Consider the following 23,785-nt stretch of genomic DNA (forward strand, 5'->3'; position numbering starts at 1 on the left):
TGTCCTCCTGGAGCTTGCCCAGGGCAGGAGAGGGCCATTTCTGCCAACTTTGATGGGGCAGGCTTCTGGGCCAGCATCATAGCTGAGATCCAGGAGCCGGGTTTCGGGTTGGCAACCTCTCTGGCTGCCCTGTTTGCAAGATCAGATGTTACACTTGTTTCACCCACTGGAAAGGAGCAAAGGGTCCAGCTGCTGGGTAGTTCCAGTTGCAGCTAGGCAAGGGCATCAAGAATTGGATGGTGAGCAGGCTCCTCGTTAAAGAGACTGTGATACAGCCATACAATAAAATATGCCATAGCTGAAAAACAGCAAGGCACTGCTTGAGAATTGCAGGATGCTTGGCACGTAACCATCCATCCAAACCTGACCTAAGAGACTTGACCAAACTCTAGCATGGCTTCTAGAAGCATAAGGCTAGGATGACCCCTAAATCGCGTGCCTGGGAATGTACTCAACGCTGCCAGTAGGATGTACTATTCTAGCTAATACCTGATGCTAGGTCCCTGACCTCCCTTTCTTGGAGCATTTACTGAAAAGCTCTTATAATTGTGAATACATGTCTCTTACAACCCAGAAGCATCTCTCACAGACCTGAGAGCCATTCTTCTGAAATGTACTCATCAGGAATGTCAAGGCCTCTATCTCCGTTCTCCGTGGGAGGATAGGCTCCTGACTTCCACACCTGCCAGCCAGCAGACACACCTGATCTAATCGCTTCTTCACTGCCCAGCTCTTTGTGATTTTTCATTTTCACTTTTCTGACTCTACTGAGAGCCCCCACCTCCTTATTCTCCCTTTGAAACACCCAGTCGCCTCTACACAAATCAAACGGAGCACAGCTCTTTCTCCTGCTATCTGTAGTTACCGAATAAAATCTGTTTCCACTGCTTTATAATCTCTGGCTGTATTTTGGTCTTTGACAAGCTCCATGTTTTGTTTTGTTTTTCTCTATATGTTTTCTATACTGAAAATCTCTAAGATGTGTGTCACACACACACAGTGGGCAGGTCAGCAGCATATAATACACTCCTATTTTTGAAACAAAACAAAACCCGGAACAGTTCTGTGCGGGGAGACCCTTGACCTGGGAGGCTGGACGGGTCGCTGGGCGGCAATTCGTGCTCCCGGGTCCCCCGGCACCAGTGCTCTAGGGCGGAGGGCCGTCGCGCAGACAGCCTCAGTTTCCCCACGGGAACGCCGACTCGAGGGCTCCCGGGGCTCTTCCCCGCAGTCCTCACCGCCCCCGTTGCCCCCAGTGTCCGGGCGCCACGAAAAGGCGGGAAAACCGGAAGTTGGAATGAGGCAGCCGGACGAGAAATGCGGGCGCACTGGCAGGGTCAGGCTGCACCGATGTGACCCTCCCACCTCGGAGGGGCTGCCTCTCGGGGGCGCGGACGGGAGCGCGCAGGTAAGGGCGGCAGAGCGGTACCCTGGTGGGGCGGGGCCATCGAGGCGACAGCCAATCACCAGCGTCTCCAGTGGGTGCGCTGACGGGCCGGGGCGGGGCAGAGTCGTTGCCTGGGTGACGCACTCCCAGCGTTGGAGTTCTGTGGGCAGCTGATCTGGGCGGCACCGACGAGCGGACGCGGGGCTCCTGGGCCTCCAGTGGCTCCGAACGCGTCCCAGCTGCCGCCGCCTCGCATCAGGGAACGGGGCCGCGGGGTTTCCTCCACGCCCCCGGGGGTGATAGGGCCGCCGCCCGCGTGAGCTCTCACGACCTGGTCTCCAGCGGCCCTGGGAGTTCTTAGTTATTTTTCCTTCTTTAAAAATTTTCTATTTCTGGGGCCCCAACTACCTAACACCTTACACTGGCTTCCTTTTCTTCTTTTTCAATGGTTACCATCTGCTCTGCGGTTTACTCGATTATTCTATTTTTCTTGGCTTCTCATTCCTTTATTTGCCCCTGATCATCTCTCCTTCCTAAGGTTAAATCTCTACATTGCCCTGTCTCCAGCCTGGCTTAACCGTCTTATTTAGTACACGTTTGTTTTTGTTTTTCTTACTTCAGATGATTTTTTCTAGTTTTTATTATTCTGGGTGTTTTGGTGAGGTCCTCTTTAAGACCCGAGTCAGCTTGCAGGCCAATCTGAGGATACATCATGATTTATTTACTAAAGGTGGCATATTCTTACTCAAACTCACGGAAGCCGCGGGAGACCAGAGTTGACATTTGTTGAGTGTTTCCTGTGCCTAAAGCTCCAGTAAGTGCCTTCTTCCACGATAGTTATCTTGTGACCAGGCTCCTGAGGTAAGTACATCCCTAACCTGGTGGCCTGTGAGTGCAACAGCAGATGTTTTCTGCTGGAGTTGTATGCAGTTCTTAAAATGTTTTTTTGTTTGTTTTGGTCATCAACATTCAAAAGTTAGGATATTTCACATACAAATTGAATTTTGGGGCTTCTCTTGAAAAATCCCCAAGCTTTGGCAATACTGAGCCCCCAGCTGCCTCCTTTAAACAAAATATGGTTTCTTGAGGCCCCCAAAGTCCCTCCCACTTTGGTCTTATACCCAAGACACTGGTCGTTTATGGTACTGCCTGGTTATTGAAGGCACTTAGGTTTTTGATCTCTTCTTTACTTATTGACTGTTTACGATTCTCTCTGAGTGGAAAACAGTATTGACTTGACACAACTTTGTTCATCTCTCTTTACCTTAAAGTTTAAAAGACCTGGAAATATTGACCAGAGACAAACCCCAGGGGCAGTTTTTCTTTCATCAAAGCAGTAACAGAATCAATCAGAATCCTATGACTCCTAAAACAAATTGGCCTCCAACAGCTGAATTGCAAACTCAAAATGATGTAAGGTCCAAGTGGCAATCTGAGAGCAGGCCCTGAATGTGAGAAATATGGGTCTGGGGTTGCTAGATGTTCTGGTTTCTCAAGAAAATTGATTTTATAGGAACTCTCCTAATGTTTAAGTGTTAAAAACTAAGTTTTAAAAAAATTAAACCCTTGTGAGCACACACAGCACACCCATGGGGTGAGACAGGGGCCAGTTGTACCTGTCTTGCTGAGTGAAGTGGGTGCACCCCAGAGGACTCTGATGGGCCAAAGGCGGGGGGCATGGGAATGTTTCCAGGAGGAATCTTTCCAGAATCTGACTACAGGGCTGGCCTTCTCCCCTTTCCTGACACCCATCTCCTGTGCCCTGCCCAGCCCAGGAGAAATGGGTTCCCTGCCCCAGAAAGTGAAACACAGTCTCTATTCTTCCATTGTGGGGTGCCTTAGTTCTCCGGGTCTGAGGGGAAGACAGAGATTAGGTGGTGGAGTATGAAGCCACCATAGAAGTCTGAGAGTTTGAGACCCAATGGGTAGCTGGGTCAGACCCCTTTGTACCTCTATCCCTAGGCTTGAGAGGGAGTTGAGGGGAGGGTGTCTGGAAAAATCAGATAAGCCCATATCTTTCCAAGGTGTGAGGCATGAGGGTTAGAGGTGGGTAGAAAGGAGTTCCCAGGACTCTCTGGTTCCTAAGTTTGCCCTGAAGGAGGGAGAACTCCATGCCAGTCTTGAAAGGTGGGGGGGAGGTGGGAAACCGGGGGACCTGCTGACCAGTCTGGGAGCCTTAAATCAAATCCAAGGACATCTCCACGGAGACACCTATAAAACTTTCAAAAGCTCTGTGTGCTGAAAAAGACCATCGTGTTCCTTCACTCAGCAAAGTGCCCTTCGTTTTGTGAGGACAGCTGCAATGCTGTCTTTGAAATGTCAAATATCAAAATCCTTCCACAAGGTGAATTTTCCCATTTTGGCGCCCTTGCTTGGCGTGTGTCACGAGTACGTACCGGGTAAAGCGATCCTGAGCCGGCAGTGCATATCTGAGAGTTACCTCCTGGCCAAGAACAGGTGCAGCCTGGCTCGGGACCCCAGACCCGGAACCCTCCAAGCTGGGAACCCTGTAGGGCAGCAGCTGCGAGGGGAACGGGATCTGGGAGGGACTTCCTGTTGTCCCTAATCCCAGTCTCCACCAGGCTCCCCGCGCCCGGTGTAGGCTGCGGAGACTCCCTTCCCCGGGGGAGGGGTCCCCGCCGCCCGAGGTGTCCCCTCCACCTCCGCCTCCGCCTCCGCCTCCGCCTCCACCTCGGTGAGAGGGGGGCTGGGAGGGCACCTGGATCCCGACACCCTCGCGGGCGGCCAGCTGGCAGGAGGGGACGGGGTCAAAGGTGGAAGGCTACGGGCTGGCGGGGAAAAGGAGGCCTGGACCCGGGTTCGGGAAGAGGAAGGACATCATCTGTCCAGGACCGTGAGCAGGATGGACACCCGGCCTGGGCGGGTGGTTGCAACCGCAGGGAGGGCTGCTGAGAGCGGGCAGCTCAATTTCTGGATCCCAGGCGGGACCGAGTCAGGTCGAGCGCAGGGTGTGTGTGTGTCCTGGGCCCGGGAGACAGCGGGGCCTGGATTCTTATGCGGAGCTGACTGTGGTGGGCGGGGCCCCACCCAGCATCTGTTTTGTAGGATCGCTGCAGATCTTCTGGCTCCTGATGACAGGAGATACAGCTTCCAACTCTCCCTGGCTTTCCCTAACCCAGTTGCTCTGAAATTCGGAGTTCTTGCTTCAGCGATAAAGGGGATAATACAAAATAGCATTCTGTCAAAGTGAGGGACCAAAAAGCAGCATAGAGAATGAGGCCGTTGGAGGGCATCTGGGAGGCTTTATTTCTGATTGGGACCAGGAATGGGTCTGGTCCTGCGTGGAAATTTGGGGAGCTTGAAATGTCCAAGAGATGCTGGCTGATTTCCTCCTGTTCTTCCAGACTCCTGGCCAGAAGCTAGAGGGGGCTTGGCCAGCAAGAGCAAGAAACAACTCAGCTGTGCTTTCTAGCTCTGAGATAGGAAATGTCTACAGGCGGAGGAGGCATCTGGGCTACCCAGGACAAGGAGAGAGCCCGAGAGGTATGGTTGGGGTGCTGGGTAAGGGGGGCATGCACTGGAAGGAACTGGAGTGGGAGGGGATTTTCAAGGCAGGCCATTTAGACCAATGGAAGAGTTAGACTCACTGGGAGAGTAGAGGCGGTAGATGGGGTGGGGGGTGTAGAAGAGAAGATGGTTCTGATGGGAAATACCTTCCACCTGGGGACTGACTTCTATGGGATTGCTTTGCTTTGCCTGGTGAATTCGGTAGTCTGCAGACCAAAGGCTACAGGGATAGTAAGGAGGCTGCATGGGTGTCAAACCAGAGAGTTTTGCTCTCTGAACAGCACTTACAGCACATGCACAAGCCTCCGTCTACTCTCCACTCCCCTCCGCCTGGGACCCCGTCTCCTCCCTCTCTGGATCTAAGCACATAGTCTTCCCTGTACCTGTTGCCCGTGTGTGTAATATAACCTGCGGGGGAACCAGGGTCCCTAGGCTTAGGACTGGAGCTGGGTGTGTGACCTTGAGCAAGTTCCCTGGGCTTCGGGGACCAGGTGTGTCATCTATAAAATGTGGATCACGTGCTTGCTGTTCCCACCTGTCGCGCCAGGTGTTTGGGAGGCTTGGGAATTATGGGCATGAAAGTCTTCTGTAAGCAGTTCATCAGCCCCTAGGAGATCATTATTGTAACGTACACAGCGAGAACTCCCACAGCAGCTAGAACGTAGGTCAGAGGAACCTGGATACCCTCAACTAGTATTTCCGGTGGTTGTAAGTACAAATACAAATCAAGTATTCTATTTTCACACCATAGAAGCACAAAGAATTTTTAACTCTATTCAGTTTCCCTTCCATAATGCTTTTGTAACCCCCAGTGGGCCTCACACATCTGCAGCATTCTCTGCTGATGTTGGATTCTGTCAGCTCACACAGCAGAGTAATAATAATAATTACTGACGCCACTCTGTTCAGAATATTCAGGAGCAGGAAGCTCATTTTCACAGATTATCTGTGCGGGAGGCAGAGCAGCTGAGTCTCAGAGGCCACCTGGCCCGGGCAGCTCCCAGGCTCTCTGACTCCTGGCCTGAGGGTCTTTCTCTTTCAGACCTTAATGGAGACTGAGGTGAGTGGGAAGGTGGAGGGCTAGGCTTGAGTTCCCAGCAGAAAGCTGGCCAGTGCCCAGTGCCCAGTGCCCAGTGCTATGGATGAGAATGAGGCCTCAACAGAGGTGTGCAAGGAGGAGAGACTTTCCCAAGGCTCTTGGGGTCTGTGGGAAGGTGATGTCTGCTCAGAGTTGAAAGGCTAGTGAGGGCTGATTCTGGATTCGAGCCCTGGTAGCCTGACTCCAGAGCCTGCTCCTCACCCTCCCAGAGGGCTGGGGCTGGGGCTGGTGTGAAGAGGGGAGGGAGGGCCCTGGACTCCCATTGTGGGGGCAGTGTGAGGTGGGTGAGCCTGAGAGTTTTCTTTCCGTCAGACTGAGGTGGGCACGAGGCCTTGGCACAGCTAGAGGTACATTGGGCTTTTTTTCCCTCATGAAAAAATTCACAACTGCTATGACCAACTGAGTCAGGCCTGAAATGGCCCAAGGCCACATGCCTTCCTGTCACTTTCAGGAAATGATGGCCCTGGGGTGACTTGTAAGTCAGATGCAGTTGCATTCAAGTCCTGGCCCAGTCACTCCAAGCTCCATGATCTTGACCACTGTCTGATCTTGGAGCCTGGGTTTGTGAGTTTCCTGTATCTGCTGTAACAAAGGACCACAAACTGGGTGGCTTATAACAACCAGAATTTATTCTTTCATGCTTTTGGAGGTGTCGGCAGGGCCCCTCCCTAGGTCCTAGTGGAGGCTTCTTCCTGCCTCTCAGCTTCTGGCCACTCCAGGTGTCCCTTGGCTTGTGACAGCACCACTCCAGTCTCTGCCTCCATCTTCATGTGGCTTTCCCTCTGTGCTTTTGTGTCCTCTTCTCTTATAGGGACATCAGTCATTGGCTTTAGGATCCAATTTTGATGACTTCATCTCAAGATCCATAATTAATTACATCTGCAAAGATCTTTTTTTCCCAAATAAGGTCACATTTTGAGGTTCTGAGGAGACATGCATTCTGAGGGTACACCATTCAGCCCAACCAACTGTATTAGGTGTCCTCATATATTAAAGACTAACTGTCCACACTGCTATGGGAGGTGTGAGCATTGAATTAGGAAGAGGCACCTGCCCTGTGGGCACCTGGCAGGGCCTTTATGAGCCTTCCTTCCTCCCCTCACTGTCCTGCCTCATGGGGGTGAGCCAGGCATGTGTGGGTCTCTGGGGATGGAGTTGGAAGCAAGGCCAGCCTTGCATTTGGTGGGTGTTCTGCCACCTTGGGTGTCTGCCTCTGTGGGTCCCCCAAGCGTGGAGTTCGGCTGCATCTCCCATCCTCCATCCCAGTGCTGATGGGGTTGTTGCTCCTAGATTTCAGGTCATGGGCATTCTTGTCAAGAAATGCTTTCCAAGTCGGAGGAGACAGTGCCTTTGGGAGCCGCTCAGGAGTCACCCCACATCAAGATGGAGCCAGAAGAGTCACACCCTGATGGGGCGTCACAGGAGGCCAGAGCTCAAGGAGTGCGGGGCTGGATGCCCCTAAGCCAGGACTCTAAAGAGAAAGTGCATTTCCTGCCTGGTGGAGGTGAGGAGGGGGACGTGGGGAGAGGCACTTGCCCAGGCAGCAGAGGCGGGGAGGGGCTGGGAGGGGAGGAGCTCTCCTGCCCTGGAGATGGCCCAGATGTCTGCCCTACCTGCCTCTCAGGGGACGCCCCCACTCACCCTCAAAGCCTCCTGACCCTCTTTTTGGGTCAGGTCACGGGTAGAGTTGGAAACAGCCGTGGGTGTCCTTGGTAAGCCAGGCATGAGCTCGCTCAGGGGGAGCAGGAGGGCCAGGCAGGACAAGGTGGCCACCTAAGGACCTCTCTCCTCTCTCAGCCCTCCCCTCCCCCCAGATCCCTGTACTTTCCCAGGAGGGGAGGACCAGAGACCGGCAGATGGCTGCGGCACTCCTCACCGCCTGGTCCCAGGTGAGTGTCCCCATCCAAGGCTGGAGGAAATGCCAAAGGACAGGGAGGGACAGTGTCTCTGACTGAATCGTCCTCCGGATCTGAGCTCTGAACTTGAGGGAGGGGGCCAGAGGTCCTGAGCTCTGACCGTGCTGCCCGAAAAGAACTCTTGTTTTTGTCTCTTGTCTTCTGCTGCACACATTCGCTTTGCTTTTGCCCCTAAAAGAGCCTTCCTTGGGCAGCTGTCCTGCTTCACCATCAGACCCGAGGACAGGCCTCACTCGAGTCAGCACGATGGGAGTCTGGGGTCTCGCCCATGTCTTGTCACCACCAGGCTCCTCCACCATGTCCTGGCGTGTCCTGGAGAGTGGGCATTTCATGTTGTTTCAGATGCCAGTGACCTTTGAGGACGTGGCTCTGTACCTCTCCCGTGAGGAGTGGGGACAGCTGGACCACACACAGCAGAGCTTCTACAGGGATGTCCTGCAGAAGAGGAACGGGCTGTCCTTTGGTAAAGGCTCGCTTGTGCTGGGGTGCTGCTGCCTGAGGTCCTGGGAAGTCAGAGGTGGGCCCATCCCGCTGTTGCCTCCGCCTCCCTTTCCAGGGCTTACACCCCCTCTTGCTGTTCATCCAGACCTGGCTGTTGTGGAGAGCCTTCCCAGTGATGGACATGTTCTGTCCATGGATATGGTAGCCACCGGCCAGATGTGGCTACTGAGCCCTTGAAATGCATCTAGAGCAACTGAGTTTTTGTTTCATCTCATTTTAATCAGCTCAGACTTGAGCTGAAAATAGCCTCATGTGGCTAGTGGCCACTGTGTTGGACAGTGTGGACCTAGGGACCCTGATTCTCTTCAGTTCTCCCCTAGTGCTTATTCCTGGAGTTTCACTGCAGCCTCCTTCAAGCCCAGCTTCTGAAGTGTCTGAGCAGAAAGCTTGGTTCTGGAGTCAGGTTGCTAGCCTAGGGGGTCAGGAATGGTGCCAGCTAATCTCTCCTGGCCTTTGACTCTGAGATGTCCCATCTGCCCCAGGGCTGTGTCCTCTTCTCAGAGGGGCCTTGGCTCCCTCTGTTTCTCTCATGGTAAGTAGTTTAGTCCCAGGGCTTTGTCTTCAGTTCCAGGCTCTAGTTTCTGTGGCAGAATTTTATGAGGGTGTATGGAAAAATCAGAGCGTTCATTCATTCATTGTCATTCTTTCAGTTAGTTAGTCTGTCGGTCAACGCACTTCTGTTGCCTACCTGCTAGTCCAGGCAGAGCCAGGGGCTTGGTCAGTTTACCCTTTGACTTTGACAGTGGGCCGAGACCCCTCGCCGTCCCTGGTGGGCCCCAGGGTCACAGCAGCCGCCCTGCTTATTATGCCTTTAATTATCTCAAGTTGCTCACAACCCATTGTTAACACTCTCTGGGCCCCAGACCAGCAGGTCCAGGCAGGTCCTGGGAGATCAGAGGGAACTAGCACCCACTTGCAGCCCCATGGCGGGCCTCATGAAAGCCCTAGACTGCCCAGTTGGTCCAAACATTCCTTCCCTCCCATGGGGGTTAGATCAGGGCATGGAGGCCAGGGCCCCTCTACTCTCTTCCTGACCTGGCCAGAATTTCTAGGCCTTCACTGTGGGGGACTTGGCAAACAGACCTTTGGTCTCTGACTTCTAGGCAGTCAGTGTCCCTAGCTGTCTTAGCCCAGGCCCTCCACTTGGCCTCTTTTTGCCCACTGTCCCTCCCCCAGTCCTTTCTGTCTGTGGTCTTGGAAAGGTGCAGGTACAGGAGAGGAAGACAGTGTTTTGTTTCTGCCATTGCTGGGCCCACTCCTTGGGGCTGTGTGACATAAGGGGGTGGCCAGCAGCTGACCTGGCCCAGCCCCTTTCCCTTCAGTTCTCTTGCTTGTTCAGGGAAACAAGACAGATTCCAGATGCAGCCCAGGAAGAGTGTGTGTGGCAGTTACCCTGGAATGTGCATCCTAGAGATGGGGTGGCCACCTCTGCACCCCCTCTCCTTGTGCTCCATCACCTCTGGGGCGGGGGTGGGGGTATGGGGGAATCTCCTGCTTGCAGCCCAGAAGGGCCCTGACTGAGTGCAGCATCTCTTTCCAAGCAGGGTTTCCCTTCAGCAGACCTTTCTGGGCCTGTCAAGTGCAGGGCAAGGGCGAGGCCTCAAGCTCCAGCCGACAGACAGGAGATGAGGAGAGGAGAGGTGTGTGCAGCAGTGACAGGTGGGCGGGCCCCGGGGCAGTGTGGTCATGGTTGTCACTCTCTGGTGCTCTTTGTCAGAGTGCTCTCTGTTTCCCATGGGGTGCAGACACAACCCTTCCTGGGGCAAGGCCACAGCCTCCCCTCCCCTGTAGAGGGTGGCTCTTCCGGGGTTCCCCACAGGTCCTGGCCCTTATCTCCACCTCCCAAATTCCCCTGAGTCCCTTGTGAAAGCCTCTCTCTTGCTGGAAACCCTCTTTATCCAGGAGCCATGGAGGTGGGGAAGAAGGAGCTGGCCCCATCCCTGGCAGCCCTCAGGGATGTGAAGTCCTTCAAAGGCAGGGTGGAGAGAGCCCAGGGGGACGCCCTGCAGTGCGGGCAGCCAGCGGCCAGCGGGCAGAGCCCAGGGCCAGCCAAAGACGATGTGCAGTCCGCTCCCTTGGAGGAGGGACAGCCCAAACCAGCCCCGCCTGACAATGGCCTCCCAAAGGCCCAGGAGGGTGGCTTCCCAGAGCGACCCAGAGACCAGGAGACCACCGCCCCTGAGAGCAGCGAGGAGGGCCTGGCTGTCGACGGCGACGCAGACAAGAAGACCTACACGTGCGAGCAGTGCGGCAAGGGCTTCAGCTGGCACTCCCACCTGGTGACGCACCGGCGCACACACACGGGCGAGAAGCCCTACGCCTGCACGGACTGCGGCAAGCGCTTCGGCCGCAGCTCGCACCTCATCCAGCACCAGATCATCCACACCGGCGAGAAGCCCTACACCTGCCCCTCCTGCTGGAAGAGCTTTAGCCACCACTCGACGCTGATCCAGCACCAGCGCATCCACACGGGCGAAAAGCCCTACGTGTGCGACCGCTGCGCCAAGCGCTTCACCCGCCGCTCGGACCTGGTCACCCATCAGGGCACCCACACGGGCGCCAAGCCACACAAGTGTCCCATCTGCGGCAAGTGCTTCACGCAGAGCTCGGCCCTCGTCACCCACCAGCGCACCCACACTGGGGTCAAGCCCTACCCGTGCCCCGAGTGCGGCAAGTGCTTCAGCCAGCGCTCCAACCTCATTGCCCACAACCGCACGCACACCGGCGAGAAGCCCTACCACTGCCTCGATTGCGGCAAGAGCTTCAGCCACAGCTCGCACCTGACCGCCCACCAGCGCACCCACCGCGGGGTCCGGCCCTACTCCTGCCCGCTGTGCGGCAAGAGCTTCAGCCGCCGCTCCAACCTGCACCGGCACGAGAAGATTCACACGGCGGGGCCCAAGGCCCTGGCCATGCTGATGCTGGGGGCGGCCGGGGCGCTGGCCTCACCCCCACCAGCTCCCACCTAGGAGGCTAGGAGGGAGGGGCCAGGTGACGGGAGCAGGGGAGGGAGGGAGAGGAGCAGCTGGGGGTGTGGCCTGGTGAGGCCCAGGAAGGGAGCCGGGAGGTGCTGGCATGGGGGTGGGGCGCGGCAAACACGGGAGGAGCTAGGGTGAGGAGCAGGCATGCTGGCCACAAATTAAAGGCCTTGGAATTCAAGCCACAGCCTATAGCTCTGTCTCCTGGGGCCCTGGAGGCTGACCCTGGACTTGGGGGTGGAGGGTGAGGGGAACTCCTGGGTCAACCATGCATCTTCACTCAGCCATCACTGAGTCATCCCTCTGGGGGCTTGGACAGCTTCCTCCCTTGCCTTGACCTACCTAGGGACCCATTCCAGATTCTACAGGCCAAGGCTTCTGAGCACAGAGGTTTCCAAACCCGAAGCCCGCTAGCCACTTCTGAAATCGTGGACTCCCGGTGGGGTGGTCTGCTGGTGTTGTCACTCTCCTCCCAGAGGCATTGCCCACTGAGCTCTGGACCCTCCCTTGGCTCTTCTCTTTGGGAGCCAGGAGCAGGGCAGAGCCAGCATGAGAATTCATGTTGAGTGTCTCCTGCCTACCCTGTCTCCTGTCTCAGGCACCAGGGCCTGCATTTTGTGACTGGTCATTTTAATCTGCATCCACTGGGGCTCAGCTGTAAGCCAGCGAGGCTTTCTCACTTACTAGGAACCACTGCCCCTCCTGGTCCTTTCTCAGGCTGCTGCCAGCTCCCTCTGCTACTTTTCACCTTCTTGGCCTCTGTCCTTTATAATTTGCCCTACCCACCCCTGCCTATCTGTCTCACTCCTGGCTTTCTGTATTTTTACCTCTGTAGCTTCCCATTCTCTCATGTTTCCTGGGGAGGGTGGGCTCAGCCTGCTTATTATTCTAGATTTGCTGGTCAGCTCTTAAGATTACATTCAGTTCTGATGCCAGCTGACTGTGAGGATGTCTGCATTGGGGAGGCTGCTAGGACCCCACCTGTCTCTGCGGATCACAGGGCCTGCAGGGCGTTCGCAGCCCTGGTTGGCTCCCAGCCCCTAAGGGATGAAATGGCTTGAGCAGGACTGAGACAGTAATAACAGCTGCCAGTCATGGAGCAGCTGCCCTGCCAGGCATGGGGCCAAGCACCATATATGTATACGTCACCTTAACTCTCTGCACCTCTGAGCAGTGGGTTTTATCTGTCTTATGCATGAGGAAGCAAGTTGAGAAGTCCAATAACTTGCCCAAAGTCATTCAACCAGACAGCTGGAAGCTAGGATTCAGGTCCGGGACTTTTATCCTGTAAAGAATATCTCTGTTTCCATGCACCCCAACAGCTATTGACTGTCTAATTAGTGCATGACATTATGAAGCAGGGCTGTCTAAAAAGAGTAAGGTGAACAGTAGAGTTGACCTTCAGGGGCATTGGACTCAGCTGGAGATTGAGGGGTGATGTAATCAGCTGGTTGCCAGGAAGCTGCTGACTAGTGGGGGCCCAGGCAGGACTCGGTAATGTCTAGGGTTGGGCTGCTGGCAGGAGTGGTTGAACTGGTTGGCTCTTTCTTGAAGAGGTGAGAAAAAAAGCAGTTTCTTCCCTCCAGCTTGTCTTCATGGCAAGGGTCACTCATCCAGAAATGGGGTTTCTCTACTTGGTTCAGTGTGAGGGCCTGAGGGGGTCTTGTTCACATAAAGCAGGCTCACTGCTTCCAGGAGCTTGTCTTCTGATGCAGAGAGACAGAGTGAGAAAGGCTTGTTAAAACCAACTAGGAACTGTCATCACTTGGCTGAGTGGAGCACAGAGTACTCATTAGCACAGTGGGTATTCACCTGCCTTGATTTCAGTTCCTTGGGCCACGTGGCCCTTGTGTTAGAACTCGAACTGCTTGGAGGTCTGTCAAGTGAGCCAGGGAGCCATTTAAAGTCTTTGCTCTGGCTTCTGAGGAGCTCAGAGACCACAACATCCAGGAGAAACTGTGTCCCCCTTTCCATAGCACAGTGCAGAGGGGCCTGATTCCAAGGGTGCCATGAGTCTCTGTCCTCTTCTCCCTAGAGATCCATCCAGAGGCCACCATTCTGAGATAGATCTGGCTAGAGAGTTTTAAGAGTGGCACTTGGCAGTTTGGGAAATATTTGACAAAAACAGTTAAGACTGAGGAGGTAGCTGGAGCATCGTGGAAGAACCTAGACTGGCAGGCTGGATGGTGTTCATGATTTGGCGGGGTGATGGAACATCACTGAGCTGGGCTGGGGGTGGGGAGGACTCTAGAGAAAGGTTTTGGTGGCCCTGGGGAGCTGGTGAGGAGGCTCAGAGGTGGCATGCTTCCTCCTGGCTTCTGCTTACATCTGACAGCTTCTTGGCACAGGGGAACTGATTGCCACGGTTAACCTGCGCACCTGGGCCTCATGGAATAGGACTAGGGAAAGGCCGGCGGGGTTGGGGTTTGGGGAGGTATTTCCTCGGGGCTTCCTACCCTCTCTCTGCGCCGCCAGCCCAGGACCTTACTGAAGGTGCGCAACCTTCCCCGGGACAGGCCGGGTCGTAAGTCTCAGCACAGCGCTAGGCTGGCAAGTCCTTCCTGAGCTCGTGTGACCCCGCGGGTGGTGAGGTCTGGAGACCCACCAGGGTGTGTCGGCGGGTTCGCCTCTTAGTCGGGAAGGTGGGTTCCAGAAGGTCCAGTCCCTTCCACTCTGCGCTTTGCCAATCAAGTGCCGGGGTGGGTGGGGGTGGGCTCCAGCAAAACTGGCCAATTACGGCTGACGTTTTTTCTCGGAGAACCCCTTTTTTTCCCTCCACGCCCCAAAGCCGCACGGTTGCCTGGCAACTTTTCCAAGCTCTGAGCTTTGAAACTTTGGCTTTTTCCCTCCGCCCAGTGTGCGTTGCGAAAGGAACCAACTACCCCGGCTGGATTCCTGGCTTTATCGCCAACCGCCGAGAATTCGGAGTCCGCGCCGGGCCTACCACCGAGATGCCGACCCTCCTGCTGTCCCAGGGAGGGAGCGGACAGAGGGCGGGGGCCCGGGCCAGAGCCACTTCTGGCTTCGCGAGCGGAGCTGAGTCTTGTTGCTGCCCAGAGATCCGGGGAGCCCGAGCCCCGCGGCCACATCAGGCGGTGACAATGGCCGGCATGTCTGCGGCGCCGGGGGAGCTTGGACACCGCCTGCCGGCGCTCTGGCTCCTTGTGAGGCCTAGAGCAGGGCCTAACAGTGCCGCCTGGAAGAGGACGCCGGTGCGGAAACGACCTAGAAGACCTTGGTTCTTTTGCTGGGAGCCAGGAAAGCTGAGGCAGTCAGCAAGGGGGTGGGGGGCGCGTGGTTCTGGGTGGTGCGGGGGTGGTAGCAAAGGGCGGGGAAACGTTAAATAAGGGCTTTGCTGCATTCACTCATTCATTTTTCAAATACGAAACGAATGCCTGAGTTCCAGGTCCTTTACTAAATATTAACGAATAAGCGATGAAAAACTGAGACAAGAACCCTGCCCTCACAGGGTTCTGCTCTACTGAGGGAGGCTAAGTACATAAATGACACATACATCAATTTCAAGTAGTAACAGATGCCAGAAAGAAACGAGTGGGGTGAAGCAATAGAGGCTGTTAGGAACTGGTTGTCAGAGAAGGCCCCTCCAAGGAGGGGATGTTTAAACTGAGACTTGAAGAATAACAAAAAGCCCTTTTACAAGGATTTCAGGGCAGAACCTTCTAGGCAAGGGGAACAGAATGAATAAAAGCCCAGCCATGAGGAAGAGGTTGGTGTTCCAGGAAGTGAAATGACACTGTTTGGGGCGGGGGTGGGGGGGATAGGCAGGAGAGAAGGCTGGAGAGGTGAGACTTATGAGAGGCTGTGGCCTGACGTTTCTCCCTGGTGTCCCGTGGAGGGTGGAGAACAGGAGGTTATGAGGATGGTTCAACCTTCCTCATGTGCATGCTCTTTGGCCATCCTGTGATCAGGCAGGCTTTCTGCCTGGGTTGCAAAGGCAGCACTCTGGCCTATGCCTCAGTCACCTCCTAGAGCAAACACCAGTTTTTCTGTTCTCAACTAACAAAGCTCCAGGGTAGCCATGAAGATGAATACAATCCTACAGGGCACTGATCAGAACAAGTTGGGCTCAATAGACAGTTAATCATAAATCATTTTTAAAAATCTTAACATTGTTTAGAGAGTTCTGTACAATGAAAAAGGCTAAGAAAATAGTGTAAATTCTGGAAATGAATAAAAATTTTCTGGAATTTTATTTTTTTCATTATAGAGTGTATTTTCTAGCTAGAAAATAAACACTATCAGGAGGAAAAGAAAGTGCAATAAGGTGGTCAATTTCAATATAATTATATACAAATAATTTATCATCTACAAGCAATCCCCAATAATATATATGGTAGGTGTCCTAGTTATGAATTGTCTCTCAGCCCCCAATACATCCTTTTTGTCCTGCTTTGTGATAATGGAGCCGGATCTGTAGGTTTCCCCTTTGCAAGCCAACTTGGTGTTAGTCTTTGTCGGTAGAGGGCATTGGAAGAACACTGTAAGGCCACAGTGGAAAAGGATTTTTCAAGTTCCTTTCTTGCTCAGTTTTCCACTGGGGCCAGTAGGGGGAGGAGAAGGAGCCTAGTAGCGTCTTTATAGAACAGTCTTGGCTCATCCCCTCCAGCAAGTTGTTCAAGAAAATGCAGTAAAGTGTATGTAGTAAGCATCCCCAAATACAGAAATAGGGAAACAGTCCAAATGTCCAAGAGTAAGGGAGTTTAAATGGACTATGGAAATTTCATGGTATGGAATACTATGGAACTTGCAAAACGGATGATTTTATTTATAAATGCTGACTTGGAAATATATCTTTTGAGCCAACAAAACCTTATATAGAATGATTCCAGATTTATATTGGAAATATTCATAGATGTAGAACTGTAAGAGCAGACTAAAATATTAATAGTGCTTATTTCTGAATGGCCTTATTAGAGATATTTTAAACTTTCAGTTATTTTTACCTTAAGTTACTTAACAAATAACGTGCCAGGCACAATATTTTAGGTGCTAGAAGTAGCGCAGTGAAAACATCCTCATGGAAATTATAGTCGAGTAGTGGGGGGGGGGGATATCATACAAATACGTCAGGTAGTGATAAAAGTTAGGGGGAAAAATAAGGCAGGGCAGAGGTATGGCCAGGGGTGGGGTGGGGGTTACAGAGGTGCTGTTTACATAGGGTTAGAGAAAAACTGCTTTGAGGGAGTGCCATGTGAGCAGAGTGAGGAAGCTAGCCTTGTGGATATGGGTACTTTTATTATAATTTCCATACATTCTTAAGTTTCTTTCCTACACTAAGGACGCAATACTTGCATAATCAAACAACCACCACCACCACAAGAAATGGTTCTATTTCAGAAAAAGATTCGGAGCCTGAGATTTCCGAGAAGTTAAGAAAAGGGTGGGAGCAGGTCCAAACGCATGGAAAGGAGAACCCAGAGCTTCCCCGACGCGGCCTGCCTGCTTTAGATTCTCCCCAGCCCGGAGACCCCCGCCTTCCTTCAGTCCAACATGCTGGTGGGAGAGCGCGGGACTCCTCGGGGTCAGAGTCCCCAACTGCCGTGTCCTGCTTACAAACCCTGGCCGACCTTCGGGGACAGAGAATCGCCGCAGGAAGCTCCGTGCCCTTCACTGGACTGCATTTCCCAGGAAGCTTCAACGGCCCGAGAGGAGCGGCTAAAGACTTGGGCGGGGGCGGAACCCAAAAAGCTATAAATGAGTCTCTCAGGGCCGAGCGCCAGCTCCTGGCCCACCGCGCCTCCAGCCCTCGACCCACGCTGGAGCGGAGTCAGGGGCGGAAGGCAGCGTCCGCACTAGAGCATCCCTTCCGGCGGAGCGGGCGCTCCAATCGTAGCTGGGCCAAGCGACGTCTCTGCCCACCAGGCCAGCCTTGGCCTCCTCTTTTCACCCCTTACAGGTGAAAGCAGCACACAAAACTGAACGATAAACGGAGAGGGAGGAGGACCGCGAGGGTATTGTCGCACATCCCAGCTGGGGGTATAGGTGCTGATGCGCATGGCGTCGCTGCCTTCTGATTGGCCATCCTTGGGCATTCTCCCCGTTCATTGGCCGTCCATCAAGGAGGAGGCAAGTTTGATTGACGAACAGCCTCCTGGGCGGTGTAGTTCGTAGTGCTTGCCTTGACGCATGCGCAGTGTCGTTTCCCCGCGAGCCCACACGAACTTCCGGTCTGGGACCTGGCGGCGGAACTGGGAACGCCTGGGAGACTGTGGGAGGTGTGTGTTCTGGGGGCGGGACCAGCGACGCGGGCCACGGAGCTCAGAGGTCGAGCGCGGGGCTCCGGGCGACCAGGATCGGCGCCCGGAGGCAAAGATCGTAGAGGGCGCGCACCACTGGGAAGTGCCGGGGGAAGCCCGGGGCGCCGAACCCGCTGTCCAACCCTCCTCCTCTCATCTCCGCGGAGGCAAGGCGGCTGGGACCCAGCGCGGGGCTCTGGCCCGGCCCGCCTTCCCGCCTGCCTGCAGAGCAACCCTGGTGAGTCCCTGGCTCTCAGCGAGCGGAGCCTCCTCCTCGGTCACTGGAGAAGGAGAATGGAGCGCGTACCTTTCAGGGGTGTTATGAGGAGTAGAAGAATGAAGTAAATAAAGTGCTTAGCGAGTAGTAAATAATTGGAAACAACCTGAATGCCTCACTCGGGTGTTCAATAAGAAATGAGTACATCTTTGCCACGGAATCTCCTAGAGTGGTAAATGAAGAAGCATTATTAGGTAGAAAAGCAAATTACAAGATTGTGTGTGCAGTAAGACCTCGTTTGTGTAAAAACACACACAAAGCACTTTTTTTCACTCTCCGTTTCTATGGATACATTTCCAATAGATGCACAGAGAAAGGTTTGGAAGGTCATATGTCAGGCTGTTAATGGGGGTGCAGCTGCAATGTGGAAGGGAGAGTTTCTCTTCTATGTATATTTAAGTCTCCTCTCTTTATTTCAATGGTTTGTATCACTTTTTTGTTGAAACAAAAAGCAATTAAAGAAAACTTAAAAATACACGACTTTCAGGACTATTGTAAAGAGTAGCAATAAGATATAACTGTGTGTCATGTTCATGTGGATAAATGGCTCAGGATGGTGTCTGTGGGCCCTTTGCTGACACACTAGGGGCCAAATGTCTTTTGGAATTATGAAGTTTTCAAATTTGAGAACAATAGTACAGTACGTATATTGTATATCAAATAGCACCGCCAGAATCTGAGGCAACAGTCAATCAGATACATTAAGCTTTTTAAAAATTGAATTGTAACATACACACAAAAATATACGTCAGAAGTACAGCTTGATGAATTTTTATAGATTGAATAAATACATTAATATTTCTGCCATAAAACATGAACATTTACATTGTGAGATAAATGGAGATTATTAATGCTCTCATTTCATATCAGTAGGCCAGGTGGTGAAAACCTGAGAGTTTTGGATTTTGGAGCTGAGGATAAGAGGCTGTGGACCTGTATTGGTAGGAGAGTCATGTGAGCAAGGCATTACAGGAGAGCCTGAAAAAGACTCCCGGGTCACAAAGAATGGGAGCTGGAGTCCCTGGATGTCCCTCCAGGCTGGTTTTTGCTCATGTACTGCCCCCTTTCCTGCTATTTTGTTCTTTCCCCAGGAATGCGTGTCCAGATGCCAACCCAGCTGCCACTGGGAATCCCTCTGGGAGACTGAAGGGCAGGCTTTCAGGCCCAGATTGAGGCTGACTAGCCCTGAGCCTTAGGCCAGGGGAATGGCAGCCCCCCCAGAGCCTCAGGACCAGGCCCCTGGGGAGGGAGAAGGGCTTCTGATCGTGAAGGTAGAAGATTCCTCCTGGGAGCAGGACTCAGCCCAGCAAGAGGACAGCAGGGATTCAGAGGCCTGCCGCCAGCGCTTTCGGCAGTTCTGCTATGGCGATGCAGGCGGGCCCCATGAAGCCTTCAGCCAGCTCTGGGAGCTCTGCTGCCGCTGGCTGCGGCCTGAGCTGCGCACCAAGGAGCAGATCCTGGAGTTGCTGGTGCTGGAGCAGTTCCTGAACGTGCTGCCTGTGGGCGTCCAGAGCTGGGTTTGCGAACGCTGCCCTGGGAGTGGTGAGGAAGCTGTTGCCTTGGTGGAGGACCTGCAAAAGCAGCCAGTGAAAGCTTGGCCACAGGTGAGGGGCCCCTTCCACATCCAGGGGCACCTGGATGGCACCTGGACTGAGGAGAGGTGGCCACCTCTGTAGAGATGAGTCCTCCAGGGTTTGGGGGGATATGCAGAGCCAGAGGGAGCATCCACAGGAGCAGGTCCTAACGTGTTGCTTTTCTGAAAGACACTATCCAAGTGAATCTGGTTTCTTTTTGGTGGCTTTGGAGGGCAGCAGCAGGACCAAAGTGGGCATGTTCCAGGAAGGCATGTTTTAGCTCCACCCAGGTTCTACAAAGTTTCATTTGTGTTCTGCTCTAGGCCAGACTCTGGGGATACAGTGATGTGTGTAGTGAGAGCACCAGAGGGGGTATCAGAAGGTAGAGCTGTCCCTGAGAACCCTGCTGTCTTATGGGGTGTGGGGTCCTTGACACTGGAGGCATCTGGGGAGATGCTAATGAGTGGCGGGTGAGTATAGGATTATGCCCTTGACAGGAAGGTCTCCACCCACTGCCCCTCACTAAGTGGCTCTTTGATTCTGAGCTTTGGGGGCTGGAGCTTGCTCATGCTTGGTTGGGGAGTGTCCCTGGGCACATAGCACCGCCTGGTGTCCCATCTTCTCTGGACTTTCCTTGGGCCCCATATTGATCTTCTTCCCCACAACCCCAACATCCTGAGGGACGTGTCCTGTGTCTCCTTCCCAGGGATTAAACTGTCTCCCCCATCTGGTCTCGGTGCTGATGAGCATGTTGTGGTTCCTGCACAGGACGTGCCCTCAGAGGAGGCGGAACCTGTGGCTACAGTCCAGGGATCCCAGGCCAAGGGACCTCCCCGGAAGGTAGGGGCACGGAGCCAGCCACCTGGACCCTGGGAGCAGCACAGCCATGGTGGTGAGTAAGCTTGTAGGTCGCAGAGTAGCTGGTCAGGGGCCTGGCTCCCTTCCAGGCGTTGCACTAAGGGTAGCAGGGTATTTCTGCTCCATGGAGGCGAAGTGTGCATGTGTGTGTGAAGCAGAGTGTGTGAGATCTCACTCCTGGCCTGGGCCTGCCTCTCTGAGGCTCCATTCTTTTTTTTTCAGCCCAACTACCTGCTCTTAAAAAGGGGAGTGCCAGAGAGACAGCAGATACCTGCTTTGCCTCTGGGGTGAGTCACCAGTCCCTTTGTCCCCTTGGATGCTGATGAGTCCCTAAAATGGGTCTTGCCTTCTCACCAAAGCTGCTTCTATCCATCATCCTGCCTGGACGGACGCATCCCATTTCCCATCCCAGCCCCCTTCCTGTCTCCACCCATGACCACCCGGGGAGTCCTGAGCAAGGCAGCCCTGAGCTGAGTTTTCTCACCTCATTCCAGGGACCTGTGACATTTGGAGACATTCCCTTCTATTTCTCCCGGGAAGAATGGGGGTCCCTGGACCCTGCTCAGAGGGATCTCTTCTGGGACATAAAAAGGGAGAACTCCCGGAACCTTTCCCTGGGTAAGCAGTGGGCACAGCCAGGATCCTAGGGGTCCATGGCTCGTCTGAGCTGGAGGCTGTTGCCTCCTTGGAGTCCCAGCAGCAGAGGGTGGGCCCAGGCACATCCTGCTGGAAATCTGTCTTCCTTCCTGCTTCTTCCTTAGCTGGCTCCAAAGAGGGCTTTCTCTGCCTCTCTTTGAGAGCCCCTAGAGGCTTCCTTTGTGCTGGCGTTCACTTCTCCCTGCCTGTGATCATGTATTAATATATGAGGAGTGCTTGCCACGCCAGTGCCGTGCTCAGCTCTAGTACAGGCATCTTCTCATGTGATTCTCACAACCTGGTGCATAGAAATGTGCACGTTTATAGATGAGGGACCTGAGACTCAGAGAGGTCAAAAGACACTGAAGGGCCGGAGCTGGGACTTAGTGCAAACAGTGCTTGTGAGGCCCCCTCAGCCAGCCCCTTGAAGACGCACTGACACACACCTGCCATGTGTTCATGGGCCCTGCTCACTAGAGGCCACACTCCAGGGTCCCTCTCCAAGCCAGGGCTTCCTAAGCACTGTTCGGGGATTATCTCATTTAATCCGCACAACCCAGTGGGATGGGTGGGATGGGTGGGATCCCTCCTGGGTGGGATCCCTCCCGATCCATCCTTGTCTGTTTTTGAATTTAGAGGACAAGAGCTTGTATAATGAGAGAGACCATGTCAGCTGAGCCCATGTGGTTCCTCAGTGTCTGATCATGAATGGTGAGAGTTTGCGTAATTTAGCGACTCCTCAAATCGATTCAGCTTTGGAGTTTGAACAGCCAGGGTTTGAAGTGGAACGTTGGATCCCAGTGTGGGAAGGAGGCATAGTTTGGGTAGACGTATAATTAGTAAGTGTCTCTGCTAAATAAGCCAAGCCCAACCCCTTGCCGCTTACTCTGAATGGTTTCTCTGTGGTCATTTTATCCTGTCCCCATTTTACAGAGCAGGAAGCTAAGGCTGGGGTCTGCAGGAGCTCAGGGCTGTGGGAACCTGAGCGCCAAGGCACTTTCCCCCAGCCCTGCTTCGGCCTCCCCTCAGCTCTGGCCCCAGAACCAAGCCCGACTGAAGACGCTGCCTCCCCTCCGCTTGCAGGTTTGGGGCTCAAGGACCAAAGTGAGAGATCCCGGCTGGACGAGGTGGTGACAGCACTCCCGGGCCAGGTTGTTGGTGATGGGACTGTGTCCTGGAGACCCGAAGAAGCAGAGGCCTGGGAGGGCGAGGCCCGGCCGGGAGCGCCCCTAGGACGGGCGGCGGGGGCGCGGCGCGGGCGGCCACCCACCCGCCGGCGGCAGTTCCGGGACCTGGTGGCCGAAAAGCCGCACAGCTGTGGCCAGTGCGGCAAGCGCTTCCGCTGGGGCTCTGACCTGGCGCGCCACCAGCGCACGCACACGGGCGAGAAGCCGCACAAGTGCCAGGAGTGTGACAAGAGCTTCCGCAGCTCCTCGGACCTGGTGCGCCACCAGGGCGTGCACACGGGCCAGAAGCCCTTCTCCTGCTCCGAGTGCGGCAAGAGCTTCAGCCGCAGCGCCTACCTGGCGGACCACCAGCGCATCCACACGGGCGAGAAGCCCTTCGGCTGCAGTGACTGCGGCAAGAGCTTCTCGCTGCGCTCCTACCTGCTGGACCACCGGCGCGTGCACACGGGTGAGCGGCCCTTCGGCTGTGGCGAGTGTGACAAGAGCTTCAAGCAGCGCGCCCACCTCATTGCCCACCAGAGCCTGCACGCCAAGATGGCCCAGCCCGTGGGGTGAGGGCTGGTGGGGCCTGGCTGCAGTGGGGCCTCCATCTGTCTGAATCTACCATCCCGCTGCTGGTGGGACTGCAGGGCATCTCATACTCCTCAGAACTGCCTGCCCTGCCCACTCGGGACCTGGCCCACACCCCCAAGGAAGAGAAATCCCCTGTGACCTGGTCACCGTGCCCCTTCCTGCTCCAGGATTTTTCCTCTCCCATGGTTTCCTGGAGCCCCAGCACATTCCAGGCCGGTGGATAGAGCATGGGGGAGAGTCTGGAGCATCAGGAAAGTATGAGGACTTGGGCAGGGCCCAGGGTCCCCATCCCAGAACCCCCCTCAGCCTTGCTTGGCCCTGGAGCTCTGTTCCCTGCCTTCTCAGCTGGGTCCATGGGCTGGGCCTTTTGTCTGGCCAACATGTGCCTTCCTGCGGGGCTGGAGCCTAAGCCTCGGGGTGCTGCTGGGCTCTGGGAGGGACAGTCAGCCCACACCTGTGAGGATTTGGGTCTTGGGTGATGCCACAGGGGCTTTCTGGCCTCCACCCCTTCCCATTTCCAGGCATTGACCACTCTGCCCTGTCCCAGTGGCATGGAAGCTGTCTGCCTCTGCTCTTAGGTGACTTGCCCCTCCCTTCCTGCCGTAAGTTCCTGAGAGTCACCCCCGACCTGTCTGGGGAGGGTGGTGTTGGCTCCAGGGGCAGAAGACCAATGGTGCAGACCCAGAACAGGGCCGGGTGGGGGCCTGCTGCTTCCTGATGCTCTGCTCTTCCCCAGAGTCATGGGGTTCATGGTACTTAACACTAGCACTCTTATCAGCCTGACATTGTCACTGTCACTGACTGCCGTCATGCTGCATTCCATGCAGATGGGCATTCACAGGGACAGACCACAGGCCCTCCCAAGGAGCTGGCCCAGCTGGCCTCAAATGGGCAGCAGAAAGGTTTGAATAAACATGAAAACTTCCTCCAGGCTGTTCTTGTTCTTTAGGCGGCTGCTGGGGGTGGGGGAGTGGAGGACCTGGAATTCATACCGCTGGGCCTCCTGACCTGGTA

General features: G+C 54.6%; 1 protein-coding gene across 8 annotated transcripts; it reads left to right on the forward strand.

The window, feature by feature from the left end:
- The first annotated feature begins 1,067 nt into the window (after positions 1-1,067).
- LOC102512583 (zinc finger protein 205) lies at positions 1,068-23,728 on the forward strand. 8 transcript variants are annotated; one of them, XM_032461111.1, is made up of 8 exons: positions 1,068-1,408; positions 2,118-2,248; positions 4,753-4,891; positions 7,305-7,518; positions 7,812-7,903; positions 8,273-8,393; positions 9,973-10,071; positions 10,334-11,590. In XM_032461111.1, the coding sequence occupies exons 3-8, from the start codon at positions 4,835-4,837 to the stop codon at positions 11,398-11,400; spliced, it is 1,650 nt and encodes a 549-aa protein (XP_032317002.1). In that variant the 5' UTR covers positions 1,068-1,408; positions 2,118-2,248; positions 4,753-4,834; the 3' UTR covers positions 11,401-11,590. The 8 variants fall into 8 exon arrangements, with proteins under 8 accessions (XP_032317002.1, XP_032317007.1, XP_032316999.1 ...); XM_032461116.1 differs by lacking the exons at positions 1,068-1,408; positions 2,118-2,248 and adding an exon at positions 22,319-23,704 and having other exon boundaries at positions 2,277-4,891; positions 10,334-11,334; XM_032461108.1 differs by lacking the exons at positions 1,068-1,408; positions 2,118-2,248 and adding an exon at positions 2,283-4,356.
- The last annotated feature ends 57 nt before the right edge of the window (positions 23,729-23,785 follow it).

Source organism: Camelus ferus, chromosome 18, assembly GCF_009834535.1.
Source record: "Camelus ferus isolate YT-003-E chromosome 18, BCGSAC_Cfer_1.0, whole genome shotgun sequence".
Classification (NCBI taxonomy): Eukaryota; Metazoa; Chordata; class Mammalia; order Artiodactyla; family Camelidae; genus Camelus; species Camelus ferus.

Bases quoted from the DNA above. Each gene is read 5' to 3' on its own strand.
- LOC102512583 (XM_032461116.1), top strand. From the start codon at position 4,835: ATGTCTACAGGCGGAGGAGGCATCTGGGCTACCCAGGACAAGGAGAGA. The intron at 7,904-8,272 runs GTGAGTGTCCCC...ATGTTGTTTCAG, and splicing joins TCCTCACCGCCTGGTCCCAG to ATGCCAGTGACCTTTGAGGA. The intron at 8,394-9,972 runs GTAAAGGCTCGC...TCTCTTTCCAAG, and splicing joins GAGGAACGGGCTGTCCTTTG to CAGGGTTTCCCTTCAGCAGA.